The sequence below is a fragment of the Pseudopodoces humilis genome, chromosome 1 (assembly GCF_049639895.1).
Source record: "Pseudopodoces humilis isolate 2021_Gansu_Grassland_sample_001 chromosome 1, ASM4963989v1, whole genome shotgun sequence".
NCBI classification, from domain to species: Eukaryota; Metazoa; Chordata; class Aves; order Passeriformes; family Paridae; genus Pseudopodoces; species Pseudopodoces humilis.
The window spans coordinates 106,221,761-106,249,017 of record NC_142200.1 but is presented as its reverse complement, the minus strand read 5'-3'; the positions used below and the strand labels follow the sequence as shown (position 1 = coordinate 106,249,017).

Below are 27,257 nucleotides of genomic sequence, written 5' to 3'. Positions count from 1 at the left end.
ATCCTAACTTCAGAAAACAAATGAGTAGTATGATGTTACTTTCTATGTTAGCAGCCTGTTTCCAGCATCCACTTCATGCATTGAACTGAGTTGATTAGAGAAGGTGTTAGGGGAAATTTGCTCATTTGAAATGTTACCTAGCTAAAACTTATTTAAAGGTAAATATTTGTAAAATCTCTGATAGTCAAACATAATTCAGAATATTTTTATAAACAGAGACTATTGATAATGCAAAAGCATTGTTTGGTAGAATATCATGATCCTGAAATGATTGTGCTTGACTGCACAGATCTGTGAAACTAATGAATGTAGATGAAATTGTGTATTATTTGATAGGTACTTACTGCACTGTGTAAGTAACACTGAGCTTATACTTTGTAAAAGTGGTTATATATCATTTTAACTGAGAACATTTAATGTTCTTCAAAAAGAAACCTATATGTGTAGATAAATTTTGACTAGAAGTAATGGTATTTCAGAAAAGTAAAATAAGTTTTTAAGATGAAGCCTTATTTCTGGTTTTCCATGAAAGGAGTTTATCATAGACAATGGAGGAAGACCTCTTTTTCCAATATTCCATATCAAATTGACCTTAAGTTCTGAATGGGAAGAGTTGCATGTAGCAGTGAAGGTTGTCAGGTTCAGTTTGGTTTCATTGCTGAAGCTGCAAACAGAAGCAACATCTGTTTTCATATTAGTTTTTAATTCTATTAGCTAATCCATTTTGACCAGTGTAGCAATTGAATATATTACTTCAACTTGTCAAGAATGCTGCAAAGAAGCCCAGCCTGAAGTATATCTTGACAGAAGATATATATTAAAAGCAGCTCACACCAGCTAGATTAAAACTTTAGGGGTTTTTTTTGTCTGAAATTTTTAAAACTGACTTTTAATAAAAGTGTAAGGAAGACTTGACTGCTAACTGTGGCTGGGTTTTTTTTTCTTCTGTTGTGGGTTTTCTAGCTGAGAAGTGAACTGAATCTTCTAAACTTCTTACTGGCAGAACAGCTATTCCTAATGTGGGTTGTGCTATTTGGACAGCCTACTGTAGCATGAAAAGACTTTGTAACCTATTTAATCTATTGGTGCCCCTCAGTTTCCTGCTTTTCTGATGGAGAATTTTTTGAAAATCTGTTTTAATTTCCTTTAATGGAACTTATTTTATCAAAAAGCTAATTCAAGTTGGTTAACCATCATAAAAGCATGTGATGAACAGAAGCACAGTTATTTCTTTTTTCTTTTTCACTGTATTCCTGTTTGAAGCATGTGTTTAGTTTAACTACATATTCTCAGTTTTGTAATGTTTCTAAATCTAATTTGCCTTTTTTGTGACTTGGAAGATCATGTAAAGCAAATGATTGCAATGTTCTGTACTCAGACCATGGTAAAATTAGATTGTGTTTGTATTGACCAACAAGCAGTATATGGAAACTAAATGCACAATTTGGAGGAAATTAGTTTTGTCCATTTTAAACCATTAATGTATTAGATATGTCAATTATAAGTGGAATGACTGTTGATTTGGCCTGAAAACATCTGAGCTAATTTCCATCAAGGAAAAATCACTTAAGGCAAAGTATGACGGTACATCCAAGTAAGTCCAGCCATTGCATTGTGAGTGTTTAAAAAATGGATATTAGGTCGAATGCTATCTTTAGCAGATGGTGTTCTTTTCTTTAACAAGAGTGTTTTTAAATAAAACTTGCTTCTTTCCTGTTACACTGTAAACAGAATTTGTCATTCTGTATTCAGTGAAATACATATCCTGGGAATGATGCCAGTGGTAATGTCAAACAATCTTGAATTACTAATGTTGAGAAAATTTAAAATAAGTACATTCAAGTTTAAAAGAATTCTGGTTAATTTGATTTACCGTGAACTTTTTTAACAAGGGCAAAAAAAAAGGAAAGGTTTTGTGTCAAATACCCATACCTGCATTTCTGTCTATCCTTTTTTTGTTAGTTATTGGCAGATGTGTAATGAAAAGATGTAAGGAACTCATGCTTGGAAATGCTTTATCTCAAGAAATTAATATTAAAAGGCTGCTATGATTTTCCACAATGTTTTTCTCGATATTTATTAGTTAATAGCAGTTAATTATGTTAAACATTTATCTTAGTTAATTCTGATTTTCTAGAAGCTGGAGAGAGGGTTATACAAACATGAACTAGAAAGAAAATCTCATTCCACTAGCCTGGTACTTTGAAATTTACTAAATGAAAAATGAGAAATAAGATAAATTAATTTGCTGGGACAGATAACACTAGCTATCAGGATCTGGTTTTTCACTTCAGTTTATATTAATGCTTTTCGTTTCTACACTGAACCATATTTCCAAAGTCATAGTATGTAGTTGGATAAGAATCACTTTCTACTAATATTAGTTGTATTTAAAATGAAGTGTAATACAATCAATAAAGTATGAGTATTTCTTTAACACTCGTGAATGTACATATCTAAAGAAAATCTCATGTAGACTTTGGATACAAGTTCTCTTTGTGTGTTAGCTAAACTATTGTATAGAAAATTTATATATCTGAAAACTGTATTGATTAGTCTTGTATTTTACTCAAAGAACGATACAGGATTCAGAGTGATCAGCTGGAAGACCTTTGGCTGGTAACAAAAGAGCTCATACACCGACTAGAAGAGCATTTCAAGAAGCAAAACTGCAAGGACTTTGCATGTACCTTTTCTGGTTCCATTCCCCTGCAAGAATATTTTGAACTAATTGATCGACATTTTGAGGTATGTTACATAATATATGAGTTGCTAAGGGTCTGCTAGTTTAAAATTGGATTTAAGTGCAATGATTAATCAGATTATAACTACAGTATCCACAGGCATTTGGCTTTCAGAAAATATAAAGTTGTATATAAGGGGAAGTCCCTTCTGATTTTAAAAAATCTGTCCTTGTAAAAGTAGCATTGGAGGCTCAAGAAAGTTTGCCAGACCAGAAATAAAAGAAATGTAATTAATTCACCATTGTCACCATGCAGGTGACAATGAAAAATCTGCAGTAGTTCAGCTAGTTTGTAGAAATAGCTGATAAAATAAAATACATGCATTCTCTCCCCCATATATTTCCGTTAAAAAAGAGAAATAGCTATTTGAAAATTTTATTAAACTCATGTATTTGGGCAAAAGCAACAACATATTTATGCAAGAATGAGAAATAATACTGGATGTTCTTTCATGCTCCCGAATTTTCTGTGAGGTGTAGCTGCCACCACACAGAAAGGTGGAAGTTGTCATTGGGGTTTTCTGGGATTTTTTGAGTAATCAGCTTACATCCTGGTCTATATTTCAAGCTCTTCAGTAGTTATTCTACTGTCTTTCAACTAATTTGAGAGTAAAATATGTTAATTTTTTTAAGGTGATGGTTATTGTAGAAATACTTTAAACCTAGGCTTCCTTAGATAGTATAACAAGCTTAAATACATTGAAGTTCTAAATACAGGTGTGATATCTGGGGTGCTAATTTAGACTCTAATTATGTTGCAGCTGGCTTTTTTGAAATTTCTGATTTTTTACTGTAATTATCTGATCTAAAAAAATATCAAATGTTCTATTAAAGGCATTCTTATGCTTCCATCCCTGTTAGTTTCAACACTGTTTTTTTGGCAAGCTTAGGAGAATATTACCTGAGTTATCCCTTACCTGAGATGTCCCTTTTTTTCCTACTACTTCTAGTAAAACTTCATAGTGTTTTTTCCATAGCACCTCTGAGCAGTTTTTCATAATAATGTACAGGCAGAATGACATTTGCTTATTTTAAAATATAATCTGGGATGTAAATTTAAGAAACGTACCTGTTCTCTTCATTTTGGGCCACTTTTTCTTGCATTTGGACAGCTGTATGTCTTGATGTTTCTTCTGCTAGTTATAACATCAGCTGTATGGTGGTATCACAGCTTTTTGAAAGACTCATCTTTAGTAATTTTTATTTTCAAGGCATGTATTGCAAAGTACATCAAGTACCCAGATAATAAAAATTCCTATTTTATCTTCTAATCATTTTTTCTTTTAAATGTTCTTTTGTGAACACTTCAGGAATTTTGTTGGTGTTAGCTAATCAGTATAGATAAAGGGAAAAAGGATTTAACTTCAGAAAAAGACAATAATTTGAACTGTACAGAATTTAGTACTTCTATTCATGCTAAGGGAATAACCCTTTGCTTTCTACTGCAATGAATATCAAGTCCAGTACACTGTGTATGTGTTGTAAATAGCACACCAAAACAAGAGGAAGCCTTTGTGTCTTGGTGAAATTTCATTCTTGTTAATTGGCTTTTCATTGAGATATTTATGCATTTTCAGAGGTTATTGTGGCTGTTGACAATTAGTTTTGATATCAGTGGCACATGATAATTCTTCAAAGTGTTGATCTTTACAAGGTGTATAAAGAAACTGGCATAAATGACATCATATTTCAGTATTACGCTGTCTCAAAAATTTTCCTATCCTTCTCCCATTTCATTTGGAATGTGCATACAGAAATGTATGTGACCCTTAAATTCTTGAAAACCCTTAAATTGCAGCTACGTTTGAATGCTGAGAAATATCAGGAGCTGTTATCTGAAAGGGCTGTACAGTTTCGAGCTATTGAGCGGCGATTGCTGACACGATTCAAAGACAAAACTCCAGCTCCTCTTCAACATCTGGACACCTTGCTAGAAGGAACATTCAGAGAGGTTAGTACACTTTGATTATGAGCCTAACCTTTCTTTATCTTGTTGGTAAAACCCAGCTTGAAGCACATAAGCTATGCTTTCCTGGTTACATTTACCATCCAAGAGACCAGGAAGCCTTAATTTGTTTAACCTAATAGTCCCTGTAGCTTTCCAGATGATTTGCAATAGTTTTATTTAATCTGTGACCACAAAATCTTTACTCCTGGGTCATACAAGCTTGACAGCACATCATTCTTTCCTAACTGATGTTGATAGTGTAAATATTTTATAGTTCATGTGAAAATATTTTATAGTTCATAGCTTGTGTAAATATTTTATGGTACACTGTAAACTGCTGGAATGATTTGGCTAGTGTAACATTCACAACAAAATTGTCTGAGACTGACCATGTCCTTCCTATGGGGATTTATGTTCTAATCATTTCAGAATGTGGTATCTTCAGAACAGTGTTTTTAAAAAAGAAATCCTTCCCATGCCATCCCCATACTGGACAAAGAAGAAATGAATTTTTCATCCTGCCTCAGCTCTGTGTTGCTTTAGGATAACTTTTTCATGCTATGTCCCCTTTGTTAAGAAGTTATTTTACATGTTTTGTGCTTTTCCATTGGAGGATCTGATTTTAATTTCTGACATGCCTTGTTTGAGAAGCTGAGTCGCAATTAGAATCCTTACTGGAAGAAAGATATAACACTTTGCGGTGTTGTATACCACAACGACTAAAATCCAAAGGTATTAAGGGAAAGTATTTTCTCCTACTTTTTAATCTAAGAAAACATTTCTTTAAATTGGAGAAAACTGCCTTTTCTTATATGTTTACATGTAAGCCAGATTTGCTTTTATTCCAGTCTGTGCTGAGTTCACAGTAATATTGCAGTCTTTACTGAGTTCATATGAGATGATTTAAGCTTGGAAGTGGGTTTTTCTGGTTCCTTTAATAAATACTAGGTATTGTGCTAGATGAGTTATTCTCTAACACTTCAAAATGGCATGACTGAATAAGCCTGAAAGATTAATTTCAGTGAGTTTCTTGAGTCTCCTTTTGCTGTGTAGAACTTTTTGCCTTTAAACTGGGATGTTTTTGACAGTTTTCATGTGTAGTTGATTTGAAAACTGAATTCTGAGAATATGGCAAAAGTCAGATTATTGAAATAAATGCCTATTGCCAATGCTTATTTTATAAAGCCCTTCAAACCAACATTAGATGGGTACTTTTCTTAACATTATCATTGTAGGCTTTTTGAACTGGAGTTAGTGTAGTTGAAAGAAAAATGAGGAAAAAGATTTCTTTTCAAAGAACAAATGTTTACATTTTTGCATAATTGTTTAAACTTGATAGATTTCCTTTGTGATTTCTTTTCTTTGTGGGAATCCCTTTCAAAAAAAAATGTTATTGTTACTATAAACAAAGTGTAGTAAAATGGTGATTGCCATAGAGATCCCACTGTGTTGTTTTGAAAGTGAGAGCTGTGGTAGGATTTAATATTGACTCTTCTCTGGGGGTGAAATGAAATTGCTCAATGTTGGATTTTCTGTATTTGAAAAGACCTTGTTTTCTTTAATTCAATATCATATTCTGTCTTTATTTGAACAAGTATCTCTAATGCAAATAGTTGAGGTATTCAAAATATGATAAACTTGTTTTCTGAAAAGGAATAATGAGGCTGTTAAAATGCAAACAGTATGAAGTCTCACTCCAAAAATTCTTTTAGGCATGTAGCTTTTTGATATTGAAATAAATATGCCTTTAATTTTCTTATAATCTTCTGAGAATCTCATCCTTCTCTCTTATGTTAAATATTTTTATAATGAGAAAATAAAAAATTGTCTTGTTTTATTCCCTTATTTTTCACTAAAGTGATTGTTATGTGCAAAGCAAGGTTTTTGTTACTTCTCACATTGTACATTTTGTACTCAGAAAGGAAATGTCTGTATTTTGGTTTTATAGTGTATTCCAAATCTTTTCATCTAGAGCAGAAAGGGGTTTCCAGTTAGTGAGTGTGTGATTTTATTAGTCTTTTTAACACAATCTTCAGAACTTGGGCACTATAGGAATTACATTCTTGGTAAAATAGCTATTATAGTGTAGAATTTTTTTATAATTGAAGCTTTAGTACCGTAACCTCTGCAAATCCACAGGGATATAAAGATGCCTTGTATTGCTGCCTGTATTTCTTTGCAGATGTATAACTTTTTCATGAACAACCTCTAAAATATAAATAAAATAATGAATATTCAACTCATGTAGTTTCATTGCCTAGGTGTGATAAATATCTACTTTAAACATGTTCTGTATGATTTCTTTGCCTGCCTGCAAATTGTTATGAATTTCTGAACCAATTCAAATTTTACAACTAAAGTAGATAGTAAATGTTAATTTTCAGATTTTCAACTACAAGTAACTGTTGTTTGTGTGATATGTAGGTAAATGTACAATGCATGTCAAAGTTATAGATGTCAAACTGGAGAAAATTAATCAAGCTGCATTTCATTCCCTGGTAAAAAGCATTTCTATTTATTAAGTAATTTTTTTGCATTACCAACAAGGCAGGCCATATTTAGTGCCCCAATAAAACTACTGATTGGTCTATTATAAGGAAACTTTAGCTTTACTTTCCACCTTGACAGTAATGAAATGTGTAAGCAGGCATCAGTGTGTGCAATGACAAAAAACTTACTTTTAGTTTTATAGCCCTGTTTACATTTTCTTCTAAAATCTGACTTTCTGAAGTAATATTTTAGATCTAAATAGATTCAAGTGAATGTTAACAACAGCTAACAAATAGTGACATCAGGTGTTCCATTCTGGAAGGAAAAGGACAGCTGTTATGTACATGATAGTCTTGTACGTTTGAAATAGGAAATGTTATTCTTATGATCTTTAAGAAGGATTTGTAGGAAGGTGCTATGACAATAATGAATAAAGTAAATTTGCAATAGATGCTATTTATATGCCTATGAAATTCTTGATCTGCTGAAAAAAATTTATTAGTGCACTTGGACATGCTGCTAGAACTTGCCCTAGGAAAGGATTTTAATTAGATACATTTAAAAGCCATTGAATGGTAGTTGAAATTCCATATAGGTTTTGTATTTTAAAGGACTTCAAATATGAAATGAGATTGCAGCGAATTTCATGGTAGCTGTTGTAAATAGCATGTACTTTGTATAATGCTCCCCTACTAGACATGTTATTGCTTGAAAGGGTAGTTTAATGATCTTTAATGTCTACAATGTTTTTTCTGTCATAATAGAGAAAAAATATTCATAGTTTGGCAGTAGCTTCAAGTTCTTACCCTGAAATCATAATTTTCATGCATTGACTCTTGGCAAACATTACTTGGATTTCCAGGTACAAGCTGGAATTAATAAATGTCATAAAAGTTAGATGCTTCAATTTCTTATTGTGACCCACGTGGATTTTATCCTACTGAATATAAGCAATATTAGCTGTAAGCTGTGTTTAACCCTGTTTGGAAGCCTACCAGTTACATTTTTTTAGGGAAGGAAGAGGAGGATGAATTTTAAATATGGGGTGGAGTTCTCCTAGGGCATTGACTGTTCTTTAACCAATTTTAAATACTTAAAACATGAATCTGAGACAAGGTTGAGCAGTCCCAGTTTACAAAAAAGAATGTAATTACAAAGCCATCACTTCTACCTCACATTGCTTCTGTTTGTATTAAAAAAAAAAAACTCAGAAAAAGCAAGACAAATCATGATCTTCACATGATGGAACTATCTACAGACTTCCATCATACGTAGTATAGTTCCCTTCCTATTCTTTGATGACGCTGTTGCGCAGTACCTCAGGTTTCCCCATGTTATGAGGTCTCTTCATCCCCCACCCTGTAAAACCACTGACTTTCTTGTGCTTTCTAATTATGAGATTTTATCTTTCACCCTTGGCCCCAGTATCCCTCTGACAGTTGCTTATTTGTGCACTGTCAAGCCAGCGCATCACTCAGTAATGACTGGCAGCAGCCACATACTCAGACAAGAGGGATGATGCCCTCTGTCTCAGCAGAAACAGTTAAATAGTGTTTCTCCCCTCCCAGTCTGCTAATTAAAAAAAACCCGAACAAAACAACATACAGAGGAACTGAATGATTTCTGGTTCTTCATGTTACTCTAAAATTTTGTGTGGTCAGTGGAAATGACAGTAACTATGGACTGGAATGGAATGGACTGACTAAACAAATGTGACGTAAATGACCAGCACAGTTCCATAACCTTAGACATCTAAACTTAGGAACTATGTATTCTCCAAACTATGTCTGTTTTAAAGATCAGTGATACATTTTAGCTTTTCCTTCAGGTACTTTATAAATTTGAGACCTTCCATTAGTGAAAGGACCTAACACACTTTTCTAACCAGAACTAATTGATGCTGAAAATTTGCTTCCTTTATTTTCTCCTAATTCAGCAATTCCTCTGTGTTTATCTTCTTTATATTAGTATTGAATAGCCTGTCTCTCAGAAACTCTTGGCTGTAAGTAGTAATAAGGTGATTTCCAATGTGATTTCCTGATCCTACTCAGTAAACAGTTAGAAGCTGTCCAGATTACTCTGCTGTATCTAGTACACAGTTTGTATTTGTCTTATCTTGGTCTTGCATCTTGTAAGTGCTGTATATGAATTGCCTCTTGAAGAGATAAATGCACATGGGAATTTCTCACCTAAAAACTCTTGAAACAAGCAGAAAAGCTTCCAAATAGTCTTTCGGATTTCAAGATGTGCTCATAGGGTTTTCTTTTAATGTAGTGGAAAATAACACAATTCCTACAGATTTGTCTTCTAGTGTGACTTCCCTCATTGGTTCTCCCTTCTGGAAAGTAAGTGTAGTTTTTTACCATCACTCTGTTAAAAGTTGTCGACAAACACAATTGCTTCCAGGTAGACACCATGATTCCTCATTTAGAATAAAAAAGGCCATTCCATCAGGAGGATCTCTTTCAATTACTTATGTGGCAATAAACTGTATAGGAATTTGTTGCCTTTTACTGAGAAAGCTTTATCCACATATAAAGGTAGCCCTTTTCCTTGAGGTCTGTGATGTGAGCTGTCCCTTAATATACAGTCCTGGATGTTAGTTAGGCATCTTGGAGCATTCAGAAGAGACTCCTGAAGAAACAAATGAATTTTTGCAAAGGATTTGGAAGCCAGATGTCTCTAAATGAATGAACTGGTTCTTTTAATAAATAATGTTACAGGTGTTGTCCTTTCTCTTTCATATGGAAGTCTTGAAGAAAGGTGCATATATTTTCTGATCTTTGTGAGCTTCATTACATAGCTGTTTCTTTGACATAGCCTAATTTAAACAGAAAGATGGACCATCTCATGTTTTTGAGATGAAATCTGAGCAACTGTGCCATGAATGCCAGCTGCAAAACTTAGGACTGGCCCACAGTTTTATGTTGCAGCACAAGATTGATGCTTAAGTGCCCTTACTTTTGTTGTTTGTTGTTGGCGTGTTTTTTTGGTTGTTCTTTTTTTATTTATTTTTATATTTTTTTTTAATTCTTCAATCCCATGTAATCAATGTTATCGTCAGAATGGCTGTGAGTAGCTGTACTACATGACAGGATCTGGTCTCAAAAGTTGATGTTTAGATAATCAAATCTAAAGCTACCTTTGTGGCCTTCTTTTTCTCAAAGAAGGAAAAATGTTTAGAGCAGCACACAATTAAAGCATATAAGATCATATTTGCAGCTCAAAGCACATGCAGCTCATGTTAAACAGTTAACTGATTTTTTTTTTTTTTTTAGAAAAGCATCCAAGAAAAGAAAGCTGTGATACAACAAACTTTCCAAACTAAATGTATGAAGAAAAAGGATATCTTTTTCATCTCTGAGCAAACTTAGAAGGCCAAGGGAAATGCACTAAATATTTATGTTTCTTGAGATTTCAGCAGAATGTGTAATTAAACTAAATTTTGGACAGAACTTAAAGGAACTTACTTAGAATCCCTCTGAGCACATCTTTCTTAACCAGACAGTTGTGAGGAATTTTTAGCCCAGTGTTACTGATCATGCATATTATGTCTCTCTTTTGTTGTGGTTTGTGATTAAACAAGAGTTTTGAAACCTTGTCAAGCAATATTCTAGGTATTAAAATACTGTGTGCTGGTTCTCATCCATTTTAGAGTATTTGACACTATCAGGCAAAGTTAGTTTTGGGTGTAAATCATTGCATGTTTGAGAGAACTACTTGACTCCAAATTGTACCTTCCAAATCGTATGCTTTTCTCTCTGAAATTTGACACTTCATATAAAACCCAGTGAAGAGCTGACAAATATCTAAAGGTTAGTGTATTTTGTGAAATAACCTTGGTGAACACTTGTGACACTTTTAAGAACAGATCATTAGCTGGTTTAAGGCCTCATTTTTTCTGAGAGCCTGTTTATAGGACATGGGCTTCTGGCCCAGTGTCCAAGGACTTGCCTTTTGCTAGGGATATTGTTACACATCTGGTTTAGTTGTGTTCAGCATCAGCTAGATGTGAATGTGATGCCATCTGGAGGCTTTACACCTGTGTCAGTCAAACAAAAAGGTGTACTAATACACCTTTCCATAGTACTGCACTAATGTGGCTCCCAGGTGGGGATGGTCCTCCATCTCCTGTCTTTCAGCTTGTTTGGAACAATTCTGTGTCTGTCAACACCGTTCTCTGCAGCTGTGTTTTAGTCTTTTGCTGTGCTGTTGGATGCTGTACCAAGCAATACTTCAAGACCTCTGTCTTTTGGTCCCTAGGTATGTGCTCTAGGTTTGATCTTGTATCTCTCCTAGTCACAGTTTTCTGGAGCTCAATTAGCCCAAACTGGTGACAACTCTTTAAGCTTTGTCCAGTACCTGGTACTGAATTCCCCCTCTACTGAAAGAATGTGTACTTGACACTTACAGTACTTTATAATTCTGTGAAGGAACTTTTTAAATGTGCATGTATACATGAATTTTCTTGTTATCATGAAAAGTACAGACAGGTGTGTGGAAAAGAGAGCCACTCTAATTGGAAGGTCCAAAGTTATTCTCATCTGTTCAGCAAGAGATTTGGATCTCATTGCTAGGTTTGTGCTTCCTTTCTCCCCTCTTTGCTTCTGTTTGTTTCCCATTTTTCTCTGCTCTCAGAATAAGACTCCTACAGCTATCAAATGACACCCTTACATTTGCTTCTTGAGTCTGTCATACCTGGTTCTTGGTTGGAGACTCACACGATTGAGCTGACTTCTGGCTAGACAGTTTTTTTCATTCAAATGAGCTGGAAATACTCTAAGTTAGTAATCCTTGGTGGTTTCAGACTGGTAGATAAAGTAATTTCTTTTGATATTTCCATAATGATTTCAGCACAAAGATGGAAAATATATTGAAGACAAATGCTTTTGCCCTCCTTAGATGTCAGTGTTTGTTTATTTGCACATACAAATCTTAATCTACTCATAATTCATCATATCTTCGTTTTAGTCTTCAGAGTTGTTCCTGCATGTCTTTTTTAGTATTGTCTAGATAAAATCCAGATTTCTACTTCTATGGTCTTCACTTTCACTATGATAGTTGGTACTCAGAGGTCCAGCACCTAAAATATTGCAGAAAAAAATATGATATCCTAATTTTTCTCCTTATCTCTTTTCCATCTACTGATTAGGAAGCCAGTCTCTTATTTTCTAATCTGTAATTTACTACATTGTTAGGTGTAATACAAAGTATATTCATTACAATTTTTAAAGTAAATATAATTTTCTAATGTTTTGAAAGGCAAAGTACTATTCCTTGCAGTATTTTAACACTTGCAATGTGTGGAGCACTTGGATTGTTGGTGGTTTGTAGTCAGTGGCAAATAAAACTCAATATGTTCTGTTCACTAAAACACAGGGAATATCATTAAAGGTCTATTAACTCTTTGTTCAAGCCCCTTAACTCTTTTCCTTGCTTATTAATCAGATGATAAAAATCTCAAAAGTGTTCATTAATGATTGAGTATTCTCTCTCCAGTGGCACTTCTGACACACAAGGCCTCAGGAACTTGACATTTTAGGAATGATTCATTACTTGATTAGTAAGGACTTTTACCTCAAAGCAAAACTGTTAGGGTTTATCATGCATGACTCAAAGGCTATATATCACACTCTCTCCTGTAATAGTCATTTTCCCCAGATAATGTCAGTGAGAGCTACACCCTTAGTATAAATTAGCTCTTTTTTGGCTTGAATAAATACTCTCTTCCTTGGAGGAGTTATATTTAACTTCTCTTGTTTTATTGCTGTTTCTGCTAAATGTAGTTTTTTCATAGCCACTAAAAGCAGCTTGTTGGCTATTACATATAATTAAAATTCTCTATTTTACTGGTGTTCAAATAGTGTTATGTTTCTATTTCCTTAAGACTTATTTAACTTTAACAGTGGAATACTTACAATGTCATCAAAGCTCCTTTTTATTAGAAGATGTATTCCAAAAATGTCTGAAAGTAGTTACCTGTGCTTGGGAAGCATATATTAGGATTACTGGCAAAACTCTTCTGTATTTTGGTCTGTGGTAGCAATTACTTCAGTGTGGGACAGTCTTCTGACAGGTTCATCAGTATGTGGGACAAATAGGTAAAATTGTTCACGTTATCAGTAAGGTATGTTTTTTTTTTTGGGTTTTTGTTTTTTGATTTTTTTCTGTGGAGAGAGTTAAGACACATGTAAAAGCAGGAAACAACACAGCCATCACAAGAAAAAGAAATTGCCAGTAAAATGTTCTTGTGTGGGTAGGCATGGCAGAGAGTGCCTCAATAGGAGTCTTCTGGACTGCATTCAGCCTGGTCAGTCATATTTTCCACACAGGAGGGTTCCAGCTACACTGTGCTGTGTCCTACAGCCCCATCTACTGAATTACTCCCCTTGAACTTGTCAACAGCCAGCTTTGAACACTCACTGCTCCATTCAAATCAGTAAAGGACCAGACGTGTGATTTTTATTAATTTTTCCCCCCATTCCACTGGGGATTGGGTTCGCACTTTAGACCTATGGCACCATTGAGACTATTGAAGAATTCCCCAGACTTTGGTTCAGTCCTCAGGGATATGGGCAGATTGTATCCTCTAGAGTATAAAGGCAATGGTAAAAAGTGATTATTGTCACTTCTTGTGAAGTAAACATTCTCTGGCACTTTTGTTTCATTGGCTTATGACATTTGTTTCATTGGCTTATGACTTTTTGAAAGGGAAGAAATAATATTCCTTTGTAGTGGTTGATCTTGTATTTTCAGCTTAATATGAGGTCACCAGACCGTGTATGAGGGCTTTCTGTAGGGACTGAAAGAGCCCGTGTGCATTTGGATGAGTGAAAATGGAACCGGTTGGCTACAATTACTCAAGGAAAGGAATACTGATAAGTTTTATTTCTTTGAAAGAAATCTCATATCAGATAATCTGAATTATTGGATACCCTTGTTGAAGTTTAAATCATTGACAGTCTCTTTCACTGGGAGAAGTCTACTCCATAGGCAAGGGAGGAAGTGATACGCAGTAGTGTAATCAAAACTTGAATAAAAAAATTGATACCATCTTCATGGAGGAAAGGAAACACTCTTATTTCATGCTCCCTAGAAAGTTTTCTGTAATTTTGTAGTATGGAAGCATTTGAGATGTAAAAAATATATAGCTAAGAACTAGTGCTTATCTGGTAGAAGCCACAGTCTTTACTTTGGGAGTTTCTGTACATGATCTTCATGAAATTTCTTATTTTAATTGAATAGTCCAGCTGTGATCAGTTAAGTGACTATTAAATCATTATCAATTTTGGTTGATTTCTGCGTGCAGTACTAAGAGCATTTTTGGTGGCTTGGGAACTAATTTTAATAGGTTGCCTTTGGGTGGCTACTGTACTTGTTTTACCAGTGTGTACATGGGTGCTGTGCCTTCAGATGGCTGAAATAACATTGAGCTAGATAATTTTCTGCTATAAGGTTGAGATAAGTATACTGATTTCTTTGATATACAGTAGATGACAGTTTTGCATTGTGAATGAATGTCAACTATACTTTGGTTTCAAATTCAGAGTAAGCATTTCACAGACTTTCATACTTGGATTCAGTGAAATGCCTAGTTATACATTCATTATACCAACCATAAATACTAAAGGGGAGAGCTACAAAATTCATGTTATTCAATAGCATTTTATGCCAAACTTGGATTTAAAACCAAACGAAAGGATCTCCCTTCCCCCCCAAAACAAAACTAAAAACCACACAGGAAATAAGTGTTTGATGGCCAAATTTAGTAAATTATTTACTCATCTAATGCTTACAGATCTTGGTCGGAGTTGAGTATTGAAGTGGATTTGGTTATTGCTATAACTGTATTGTAAACCCAGCAATACCGAGCTATTTTGTCTGCAAAGTTAAGCTAAAAATGTTTTATATCAGTCTGTACAACTACTTATTTCCATTACCATATAGAAGATGAGTATCTAAATTACTATTCTGTTGTTCTTGGGTAGTCTTGCAGGTGTGAAATTTGATTTAGTCACTGGTGATGGCTGGTCCAAAATCACTTGTATAACCAATGTCAGAGGTGGAAATAAGACCTCACATTATCAGTCCTCTGATCTGCACACTCTCAGTTAAGATTCTGCGTGGTATTACTTACTAGAGCCAGTAGTAGACTTTGGATTCCTGAAGAAAAAAAAATTCAAAAATAGTATAGGTGATTTATCAATACAAAAGAAAAATCTGTTTCCTTGTGTGTGTGTGTCCCTTAAAGTCAGCTCTGCTTTAGTCACTACCTTTCTGCTGAAAAATGTAGCTTGTGTGGTCATTCTCCCAATTTAGATCTTTTTAATAAAACGTACAGTTTATGTTGGAGCTAAACTGTTGGTTAAATCTGTAAACTGACAAAAACAAAAGGGAAAAGAACTTTCTTCTCCATTTCTTCCTGCCAGTTGGCATCTCAACAAGTCTATTTTATGTCTCAGTTGTGCTTAACTACTGACTTTTACAGAGTAAGTATTTCTACATTGTGAAGCCTTTAATTATTCTGTTGTGGATAGTTTAAACCAGTATGAAAAGGGAAAATTGGCTAATGAAGAAAAATTTGGCATAATGAACTGCGGGGTTCAGAAGTCAGGAATGAAGAAGACAGTAATGATGAGCATCATAACTACAGACATAATATTTCAGGCTTTTATTAACTAGAATGTTCTGCCCATTCTGCTTGCCTTGAATTCTTTGGCAAAGTTTTATGGCTGCCAATTTCTTGGTTTAATATTAGCAATTTGTTTTAGATACAGACTTAGTGTTATTTAGATATCTTAATTTTAAGAATTTGCTTAAATTTCTTGTTGGATGTATAACAAGGACCCTGAAATGTTGAGTTGACAGAGTTTGACCATAACAACTCGTAATCCTTCTTTTTCCAGAAAGTCTCTTGGTGAGCCTACAAAACTGTATATATGGCTGCTGAAGGTTATACTTGCCAGTTAAATTTCTGTTATGTGGGAAGGAGAAGTATGGAAAAAGACATTATATATCACAGGAACTGGATTTTTTAAAATGCTATTTTTAAAGGAATTGTCCAATTTCCCTGTAGGAAATTTGAAAATATTTGGAATGGATAACATAATTTTTATCTTGTTCGTTGTTTATATTCTTAAGGCTAGTCTACTTAGAAAAAGCAACACCTATTAAAGGCCTTTGAATTCAGACTCTTTCATGTTACAATGAGTCTATTTACCGCTGTCAGTAGGCTTGTAATATATTTAGCTTGAAGAGGTTAACAAGCATACCTTGGAGTGTTACTTTTATTTTCTGTTCTGTGACACTTAGCAAAATCCCATTATACAATTGAGTAGTATTATAATGGTAAAATGTTAATTCGTTCTGCATTCCGTTAAAATTGGATTTTTTTTCTTGTGCACTGGCCCATGCATTTTGTATAAAACCTATAATTTAAACACTACTCCATAGAAATGCTCTAATTTAGTAACCTTTTGCCTTTGCTACCTTAATTACATCTCATTATTTAGTACTTAAAGAGCAACCTCTAGCTACTGGTTAAATATTTGCTAGCTAAATAGATGTGTCATGTTAAAGAAAACAGTAGCCCTTGCTTCGGTTGTAATGTGTTTAGGATTTCAGAGTTTTGAGAAAATTATGTGCTTCGTGTGCCTTAACTGCTTTGAATTTTCCTTATTTTTTCATTTCTCCTTAATAAATATGTCATTAGCTGTCTATTGCATCTCAGTAGGTAATTGAAAGGTTGTCTTAAATATTTTGAAGAAAACTGTTGTGTTTCAACATGGTCTATGTCTTCTAGTTACATTTATCCCTTTTAGCTTCTATAAGCATCTGATACAGTAAATGTCTGTTTTTTTATTGTGGAAGCAAATATGGAGCAGATTACTTGTTGGCTACTAATAGCTATATTTCAGATTGTTACCTCCTTTTGGGAAGAAGGCTGCATTGTTTCATCAGAATCACAAGGAATAGTGTTCATTAACACATCTGATGAGTTGTCTTTTCTGACAAATTGAAAGATCATTCTTGTTGGTCTTTTAATTGTGTGCAGAAATTACACTGCAGAAGTTATTAACAGCTTGCAGGATGACTTAATCTTCAGTATTTTATTCACATCCACTAGGTAGTATTTTTTGCTTATTTTTTTTCCTTTGTCTTTTGCTATTTTTAAATTTGTATAAAACCATGTGAAGAAATTACAGTTTATAATTGCAATCAACTAGAATTCCATAATGTTCAACTCCCTGTCATACGTGAAGGTATCCTATTTAATTTTCTGTTTTATGTTTTTTTGTCTGTCTTTTTTTTTTTCTGTCCTCAAGATCCACAGTAGTGGAAGCTCGTTTACAACAGATTTGTCTGACTTGATTCCTACCCAGCACCTGACTACTGCTCTCTTTATCTGGTTATTAAATTATTCTCTGCACTGTCCATTTGTGTTTGGAAGCCAGTGTCTCTAAAAATAACCTTCCCCCATTCTTCCCATGTATTTTCTTACATCAGAGGTTAAAAATTGCAGACTGGCATAGTTACAGTTTGAAGTATAACTCCATTTATGTGTATGGTTGTACTACCACTGACTTTAACAAAGGCGACAGGGGGAAATGGAGAAAAAACATTGATGCAAATCTTCATCTTGTTCATGTGCTTTTGATTCTGTGGGAAACCCATTTATGGCACAGATAAACACGTGCCCTCTAGCATATACTTTTTTCCTGAAAAAATCAATTTTAATTCCAGAAATGTATTAAACATTTATTTTATTTAAAATTCTATTTTACTCCAAAAATGTTAAATGGTAGGGGGAATCCAGCAATGAATTTACAGGGAAACTGGTTGCCCTGTCCAGTTCTAGGCTAAGCACTTCAACCTTTGAAGTAGATAGTTTCTCTGAAAACTTTTTGTGTGTTGTTTTTTATGTCACTGTTTATATATTCTGTATCTATAAGCTCTGAAACCATTACTTCACTATTCATGCAAATCTTTTAGTAATTTGTTGCTTATTGTTTGTATTTATTCCTTGGTTTGAACTTAGCAAGTCAGTCTGTAAAGGCAATGACTTCTGAAGAGGCCATGTTTTATATGTATGTATGTATATGTGTATATATTTTTTTTTTAAGACTAAAAAAAGCTCTGTGGAAACCCTTCCCTGAGAAGAGTTTTTAAGATTTATGTGGATTATAAAGCATTAAGAAGGGTATTCTTTAGTTTTCTTTACTAGCAAAAATGCCAAGATACAATTATAGCAGGTATTACCAAAATTGAAAAGCGTGCTTTGCGTTTGTGCATCTGTGTTTGCAACACCCAAGACAGGTCTAAAAGTGAAGGCTTTTCCTCATTGCCCTTAGAAGACTGCAAGAACATGCCTGTGATATTTCTGTTCAGTTGCATCTCTTATATTTACTTCCCCTTAAAAAAAACTTTTATTTTTTTTTTTGGAAGTTAATGACCACCGCAAATGAGTTTTTACTCTCTGGAGAGAGGGGAGGGGAGAGAAGGGGGAAGGAAAGAAAAAGGTCAGAACACTTTGTTTTGATCACAGGTGCATTTTTCTAGTAGGAGGTCACATTTAATTTGTGTAGCATGTTTTGGTGGTTCTGGAGCAGATCCTCAGCCAGAATGAATTCTCAGGGGAGTTGATAGCTCTGTTAGCACAAGCTGGGTTTCTGTTCTCTAGCCCAGGTAAGTTTGTTCATTTTCTTAATTGAAGCAAATGCAACAGAATTGTAACATTTCTTAAAAGAGATTGCAGTATCTTTTTAAGGTCTTGTCTCATTTTCGGTGAACCTTATAATAACCTATGTAGTCCCTTAAATTATTTTTTTAATTTTTGATTGGTTTTGATTTTGTTTTTGGTTTTTGATCAAAAGGTGGGGGCTAGGTGTCTGTGCATATGTTGCTTTTTCAGAATAGTGTGTATATCAGGTGAAAGATATGTAAAATGATACATTTGCAAATTCAGGCTCTTCCGATCTGTGTTTCAAGAGGCTTTTCTGTGCCTTAGTGAAGCACTTAAATTTGTTGTAGTTTTTTCTGAACTTGGGGAGGCCTCTTTAATTCTGTTCTATCTAGAAGTGTTTTAGATGCTCTAACATTGAAAATAGGCCACTTTATTAGGCGACCTAAATATGGCTTTAAATGTCTAAACTCTGATTTGACAAGATATGTTCTTCAAAAGAGTACACTTTTTACAAGGAATTAATTGCCCAGGTTTTTGCCTTTCTCTTTATTAACTTTTGCATCATGTATAGAACATATTTGCTTTCAGTGGAAAAATGGATTGTTCCAGCAGAGTGCAGCATAAGACAAATATTGTAAATATGTTTGACTTTCCTGTCAAGAGTTGGAATGTTCTTAAAAAAGAACTTGGATAAGGAGCTAATCATACATAAAACATCAAATTATGGAGGAAATGTATAAGAAGATTGCAGTCTAGTTAAATTTTTTCTGCTATTTTTTCATTCTGAAACATTGATAGAATTTGCTAGGAAAATTATCATTAAAGAAGTGTTAATATATAATTAGGTAAATTCTAAGATCTCTCAAACATTCCTGATAAGTAGAAGCAGAACTTTGAGCAGTAGGTAGCTAAATGCTACTGGTTAGTACTTTGTCTGAGGCTGGACCATGATGTGATTGAAGAGTTGAAACTACAATTCAGGATTCTTGCCTTCTTCCACATACTTAAGCTATTAGCCTTCCCTGTCTTTTATAATTTTAGCTACTAACATTTGTTTCTTTGGTGGTTTTTGGTGTTTGATTTTTTTTTCCCCTCCACCTGCATAATTACTTAGAAGTTTGCAAGTCTAATGGTTTTGGCCTTTGTTTCACCATAACATGCAAATGTTTTTCTTTAGCCTTTTAAAGCCTTAATTTAATTGACCCCATTAAGAAAAGATTATATAGTTGTTGTGACCCTCAAAAATGTAAGTAAGAGTTGTATGCAAATAGAACTATCTGGGTAATACATACAACTTGAGTCAGTCTTGGAGAAATCTTGAGGGGAAATTCCCAATGATGCCAAAGGATTCTTGCATATTCCATACATGTCTGTGTGTCTAAACTCACTGAAGGGTGCTTTTTCTTCATATAGGCAAAACTTTCCTGGATAGCAGCAATACAGAAGTGAAGACACCATTTAAATGTATAGTTTTTTGTAACACTGGACCCAGTAGTAGTTTTCAGATACTGAAAAGAGGAAATTTAGCCTGAAAAAACATTGTTGAATCCAAGAGCGCCATATATTCAGTATTTTCTTAGCTAAATATGTATATTCAAAAATTGAAAATTAAAATTGATGTATAAAATATTTCTTAAGAAGTCTCAAAGGAATGAGGTTTTCCTGTCTGTTAAAATTCATATAACTTGAATCAAGCCATAGTTTTTTACTCATAGTTTCTACTGTTGTTCTCATGTCAGAATCTGGATTTAGAGCCGTAAGCAGGCTTATGTTTTCACTGCTTGGGTTGCAGCCTGATCCCCTGGTCCTCCTGATCCTGGGCTTCAAAATGCCTTGCACTGCCAAAGTTAAAGTGGGAACTGTTCCCAGAGAGTTAATTCTCAACTCATTAATCAACATGAGCAGATCAAATGAGAGACTGAGGATGAGTGAGTCTGCTGGGATCCCCATCCAGTCATTTGTGGGCACTGGTGACCCATCACCTCCACAGTCTGCCTCCTGTCTGTCACCGGGTTCCCTTCCCCTCTTGCCACCAGTGGCCCTTCCCTGACACTTTTGCCCAGTAGAAGTGCAGGGTTTGTTGCACCAGTCCTCCTCACTGGTCAGATGAGGACAATTCCCCAGGGCACAGTGGGAGAAGTAGCGTATGGAGAAACTGATGTTGCCATGCTGAAGGGGTAGGGATGTTTGGAGAGAAATCAAATCCGGGCTTTTCGGAGGCTATCCCAGCATTTCAGTCTTCTGCAACCAATAGCTCCCTAGTTTTCCCATGTCCTCTGGCTCTAGCAGTTGTTGGTAATAGCCTCTGAGATTTGCTGAATGATTTTCTTCTACTGTGACTTTAGATCTCTCCGATGGCAGTAAAAAGTTTCTGTTAAATTTGAAAATTCCTGTGTTTGTTTCTGATCAGGTAGGTCTATACAGTGTGAAGTAATTAAATTTTTGTAGTACCTACAGACTCCAGTTAGTCTCAAGGCATTCAGTGTATTCTATGTTCTGCAAGCAGAGAATAAAGTTTTTATTTTTTTTTTCCTCCTGAATATCTTGCCATTGCAGTTCACCAAATCCTAACCAAGTTTTGAATGTAACAGATCTACTATCCTTGGGTAAGGATGAGGGCCAGAATGATAAGAACATGGAGGTATTTTAAAAAGCTGTTGCACAATAAGATGAATATTGTTCATTTATTGGCTTTTATTACTGTTTTTTGTTTAAATTTTTGGATTTGTCTCAGTCTGTACTCTGAAGGGAATTAGTTACTGACCTTTCCCATACCAGAAAAACTTAACAGAGCAAGAATGCTGTAAAGCTCTTTGGTATTTTTCTGGCCTTGGTTTTGTAAAGATTTTATTTACAAGAAGACAAGGGGGAATATGTTTAAGAATCACTCACTAAATAGAAAATATGATTGTTGGAATGACCATTATTCCTGTGAAAGTAATAATTTTACAAAGCACATTGTTCGTTTTGGTAAACTAAAGAAAAAGGGATCAACAAATACAGGCCATAAGGTTCACAGAGAAAAGTTTAAAATTCTCTCCAAATAGTGTGGGACATGTGGCAATGACTAAATTTAGGCCTGCCCTAAGTGTTCTTTTACTCTTAACATTTCTTTTGTGGTAGCACACTGTGGCCACATTCAAGTTGGAACCTTTCTCTGTGGGCAGTCCAAACTTAAATTGCCAATCATTGCCTCAAATACTGTACAGTCTAATACAGTATTTCTCTTCCTTTTTGTAGCATAATGGGTGCCTTCACACTGATGGATTTTTACTTATTTTTTACTTTCTAGCTGATTGGAATTTGGAAAGAAGGGAAGATATAAAATAAAGTGTTTGAATGCAGACAAAAACATGTTGTTTTACAGAAGCATTGCTTTAATGCTATAGAAATGAATATTTTAAATTGACACGGACTGCAGTCGGGAGCTGGCCTCTGGCTTTGCCTTCTGGTAGGCTCATCTGTATATCTGCCAGCAGAATGGACTTTCTGTTTAGGTAGTTGTTATTTATATTTTCAGGTGCTGGTTGCTTCATGAATTCTGCTAGGAAGATCACCTGTAGATACAAAATCACAATTTGAAAATCTTGCAGTTTACAGGTGACTGATATAGATGTATCATTGAAAAGATATAACAATAAGAATATAATGAGCCTGAACATAGTAATAAAAGCCTTTAGGATTGAGGAGTCTTTGGGACAATCATTACTCCTCGATAATTATCATGATGGGATTTGGTAGGTTGGTTCTGAAATTAATATATGATGAAGTCTTTAGTCTTTGAGAACCACTTTCTGTAAGTGAAATGAAGATTTTGAAAATTGAACAAGTGGAAGGAATGTTCTAAGAAAGTGTCTGCAAAGAATATACTCGCTGTTTGGGTTTTTTTGAGATAAAAAAAGAGAAGGTGGAATGATAACTTGAAGAGAATATGATGTGCCAGTGTTTTTTTGCTTTATTCATGATACAAACTATATGCCCCTGGACTGACTATGGCATGTGAACTGCATGCAGGGAAAAAGGAGAGTTTCAAAGCCCTGGAATACAGAGATGTCTTTGTTATCATGATATGAGAACCTTTGCAGCCTTTTTTTTTACTTTTCCAAGCACTGCACCTAGTAGGGGGTATTTATGATCTGCACAGAGTCTGATTGTTCGTGAGGTTGTGGGGCAATAGAGAAGGAGATCTGAACCTTGGATGGATTTGTGAAGCCCCTGGGAGAGGTGGGTGCAGACAATTTTGAAGTAAGGTATTGTGTAGGAAAGCACTTTCTACCTAGATTTCTCAGTCCTTGTGAGACTACCAAAGATCGATCTTAGCTCAAGGGAGGTACGTATGTGTGAAAGGTTGTTACTTTTGGGTAAGAAAATAAGAATTTAGGAAGACTGAAGGCCAGAGAAATGTAGCGCGGATTGTACTTGCAATAAAAGATGGGTAAGGTGACACTGAAGGGAGGAAGAGAATTTGGAACTTTAAGACAAAATGATGCAAATGATTTTTACATGTTCATCTTAGTTTTTAATTACAAATCATCTGTGGAGGCCTATAAATTATTAAAGGCAGGATTGAGCATTTAGATTTTGTGTGACATGATTAGGAAGGAAAGATGCCGGCGGGGGGGTGGGGGAAAGAATTCCCAGCAAGTACAGAAGCTAGTCATGCTTCAAAGAAATAATAAATATTTGGTAAAGAGAGAGAGCAACATTTATGCTGCTTTTAAACTTTTGTCACTCAGTTGATTTTTTCTCATCTAGTAAAGATAATAAATGAATAATCATAAAATATTTGTGTTTGGAAGTTCTTCCTTGGTGTTCATGAAGAGTATTTATTTTCCATCAGCCTTTTACAGTGTAACATTGATTAGTGTGTATAATGTATTATTCATACTGTTCTAGTTTCATCCCATTAGCAATGCCAACATTATGCTGAATTCTGTAGTGGTAATCTTGTATGAAGTCTTTGTACAGCAAATTCTGCTGTGTTTGTCCTTTTTCACATTTAGTGACAAGACAGAGTGAAGTGTAGCACCTTGTTGATACTACTCAGACTTTGTTCCTCTTCTTTCCTACAAAGAAATAAGAATTGCAAGTGTACTGTAGACCTATAAAGCCAAATTGTGAAAGGCAGAAAGTATATCAGAACTGGTTTATTTTTGGTTCTTGTATTATATCTTTGTTTTCCTGGTAGCTAATGCCTGTAGAAGAGCCAAATGACTAAACCCATCATATTGAAAAAATAACAAGAGTAGAATTAGAAACAGCCTTCAGATACAAAAGTCTGGGATTTTGGTCCACATGTGTGATCCTATGGGTACAATTTTGATAATGTAAATTGTTCTGTGTAGAGCTGATTTAAATATGTGCCAAATCCAACTGCTCATCATGGTTAAGATTAGTGAAGGTCTGCTTGATGCTAGTACAAAAAAATAAGTATTTAATTTATATCTTTAATACTTGCTTTTTTATCATTTAGTACAGGAACTTTTTTTCATGTGCAATAGGTCCAGCTCAAGATGGATCAGATTCAGTGATAACCTGCTTGTTGACTGACTGATTTGGGCCTGGTTTGCTTAGGTGAATATTTAAGGTTTGGGGTTTTTTTTTGTTCTGAAAGATATGGACTTCTCCATAGACTTTTCTGAGAATCTAGGTCATAATAAATGAAAACCTTTAGACAGGTGAGTTAAGATTAATTAAAAAATATGGAGTTCTTAAGCACTTATTATATGGAATAAGAAGGAAATAAAATTAGAAGAGTGAGGAATTTCTTTTCTTAAATGTTTTAGTTTTCTAAAACAGCTGCATAAACAAGGAAGCATCTCTTCTTGGCATGAATACTTGAAAAAAAAAATCCCATGCTTTAAGGTAGACACGTCATGAAGCAAAAATGGTTGGCATCTGTGAAACTCTATTTCTTTGTATTTTTTTATCTTTGTACACAGAGAGAGTCTGAACAAAAATGAGAGGTCTGCTGGGGATATTGGAAGCTCACAATTCAACCAGACCCACAGTTCTGAAAAAAATGAGATGAGGGTGGCAAAGAGTTTCTAGATTTTAAGGAATAAACAAGATGAAACAAAGACAGCTTGAGGAACAAAAGGAATAGATTTAATAGTCAAGGAAGAGTACACCAAAGGAATAAAAGCCAAAAGTTTTGCTTTTAAATGGTGATGATGGGGGAGGGTGATGATTTTTGGTAGAAAATGAGTGCTTATTCCAAGAGGCAGGATTGTACTATGGTCTTTATTGAAGCTGGGAAAAAGACTTGCTTAGCCTTTTGGAGACTAACTAGGCAAGCATTCTTTAACAGGCTCTAGATGTTCTGAAAGACACTTGTCTTATATATGCAGATCTTTTTCTGTTTCTCTGGAAAGGAAATGTGCATGCTGGAATTTATGTCAATAAAACACTGACCTTTCAGTGCTCAAATGAGTGTGAAGTAGAGAAAACTCAGTTATTTACAGCAGTGTTGTCATGTCTTAATTATAGTAAAATTGAGTGTATGAGATGTTGAATAGATTTAATAAAGAAAATCTGAGTAAGTTAGTATTTCAGTTAAAGCTTATATATATCTATGTATTCTTTGCTTTTACCATAGTTTTTATAGAATAGACCTTGACTTGTTACCTAATGCGCTTACAGTCACTTTTTCAGAAATATACTTGAGTAAACTGAGTGCTTAAAATAATTCATTAATTGCAGTATGCTCATATATGACATCAGACAATTATAACAACTTATTTTTTAATAATTAATCAAAAGCCTAATTAAAAAAGTATAGGATGAATGTATTTGCATACAAAAACTAGAGAAGAAGCTCAATAATCTGGATGGTTCAATAATCAGTGAAACCCATTCCCCAGGGTATTTCCTCCCCCCTATATCTGATATTATCCAGCATATGAGGAAAAAAGACTTTTGTAATACCTTGTGTTGTATTTGACCTTCATAATAGTAGTTACATCTGAATGCATTCCATTGAATAGCACAGTTATGGGGAAAGAATTTAGTCTGGCTAGAGTAGGATATGCCATAGCCAAAGAGCTCAGTGGATTATAAGATATTTCTTCTCACTGTCTTGCAGTTTGTATTAATTTATTTTCTGGCATTATAAATTTTGTGTTCCCTATTTCATTTGGGTCCAACTTTGGTGGGTGCCGTTCCAGGGTCTTGTCATCCTGATGACTAGGGAGCTTAGTAGGAATTAAGGAGGGTTGGGATTTGGAATCACAGTTCCTAGGGTAGTGCTTTAACCCCTCTGTCAAGGGTCCAGCATAAAGATACAGAGAATCCATTAGATGCTTTCCTGGATTTGGCTTTCTGAGACTTTAGTGGGTAGCAGGTGCTACTGTAAAGCCCCAAGCTCCCATGGTCTTGCCAGCTGTAGTGTGCTGAGCCAGCAGTAGAGATAGAGACAATATAGACATGATGTGATGTTTTGTGCTGGAAGCTGCTGGTCCCAGTGAAAAAGGCACTCACACCACAAGGCATCATTCACAATGCTCTCTTCACACACTAAAAAAAGCATCCTTTAGATGCTGGGAAACCCAGCACTACCTCCAACCTACATGCAGTGTGCTGGGAAGACACCCCCTCTGGAAAAGATTCTCTCTTTTGATCATTCCAGCTATTAAAGGATTGTCTAGGAAAACAAGCAAACAACTGTCCTAAATTTTTATAATAGAAATGGAATTATGTTCTTGGGAGACCTTGCTGCATGTTCAGGTGTAAAGACAAGACCATGCAAGTGATGCAATTGGGGGTATGGAGGTGGAGCTGCCAACAGGCTCCTCTGCACAATGCATTGGTTCCATGTGTTCAGTGGCCGAGGCATTTGTGCCACACAACACAGGCCTGGAGACCTGGATATGCAGCACAGTACTTGCCTGGGCCTCTGCAAATGAAATGTGTAGATCACAGACTCCTCATGTGCTGTGTCAGGATCGATGCAGATGTAAAATTCAAATGAAGTCCAGTACATGAGTTTTTTTAGGTTATACTCAGTGAAAATTAGTATTTAGCTTTTAAAGTAATTTTATATATTAGTATATACCACAGTATTAGGCTAGATATAAATTATTTAGAAATATGGCAAATGGTAAATGTCAATTATTCCTGCCTCCAGGAAGGTAAAACTTTATTAGCAACACAAACTGGTTGCATCAAACTTTACCAATCTGTTTTTAGCAAATAGCAAACAACAGTAAGGGAATTTTACAGCTAGCATGTAACTCTGCCTTTGTTCTGTAACCATTTTTCCCTTTCTTTCAAGTTTAATACACTTAGAGCCAGATTTTCCTTGCTTGCTTCAAACTGATAACAGAGCAGTTGAAAAAACCAAATAATTAGGTCCAGTAGGCAGTTTCTGTCACTTAGATGTTTACAATTTATGT

The 27,257-nt window shown here is 34.8% G+C and overlaps 1 protein-coding gene across 8 annotated transcripts in view; it reads left to right on the top strand.

The window, feature by feature from the left end:
- Positions 1 to 27,257, top strand: part of BBS9 (Bardet-Biedl syndrome 9) — a 281,549-nt gene that overhangs the window by 68,240 nt on the left and 186,052 nt on the right. For 7 of the 8 annotated variants that reach the window (XM_088055904.1, XM_014248757.2, XM_014248755.2 and 4 more), the window contains 2 exons: positions 2,576 to 2,748; positions 4,542 to 4,694. In XM_088055904.1, coding sequence (XP_087912030.1) covers positions 2,576 to 2,748; positions 4,542 to 4,694 — 326 coding nt within the window. Of the gene's footprint in view, positions 1 to 2,575; positions 2,749 to 4,541; positions 4,695 to 5,120; positions 5,404 to 27,257 lie in introns of those variants that run through there. The other variant, XM_014248759.2, reaches the window with a different exon arrangement.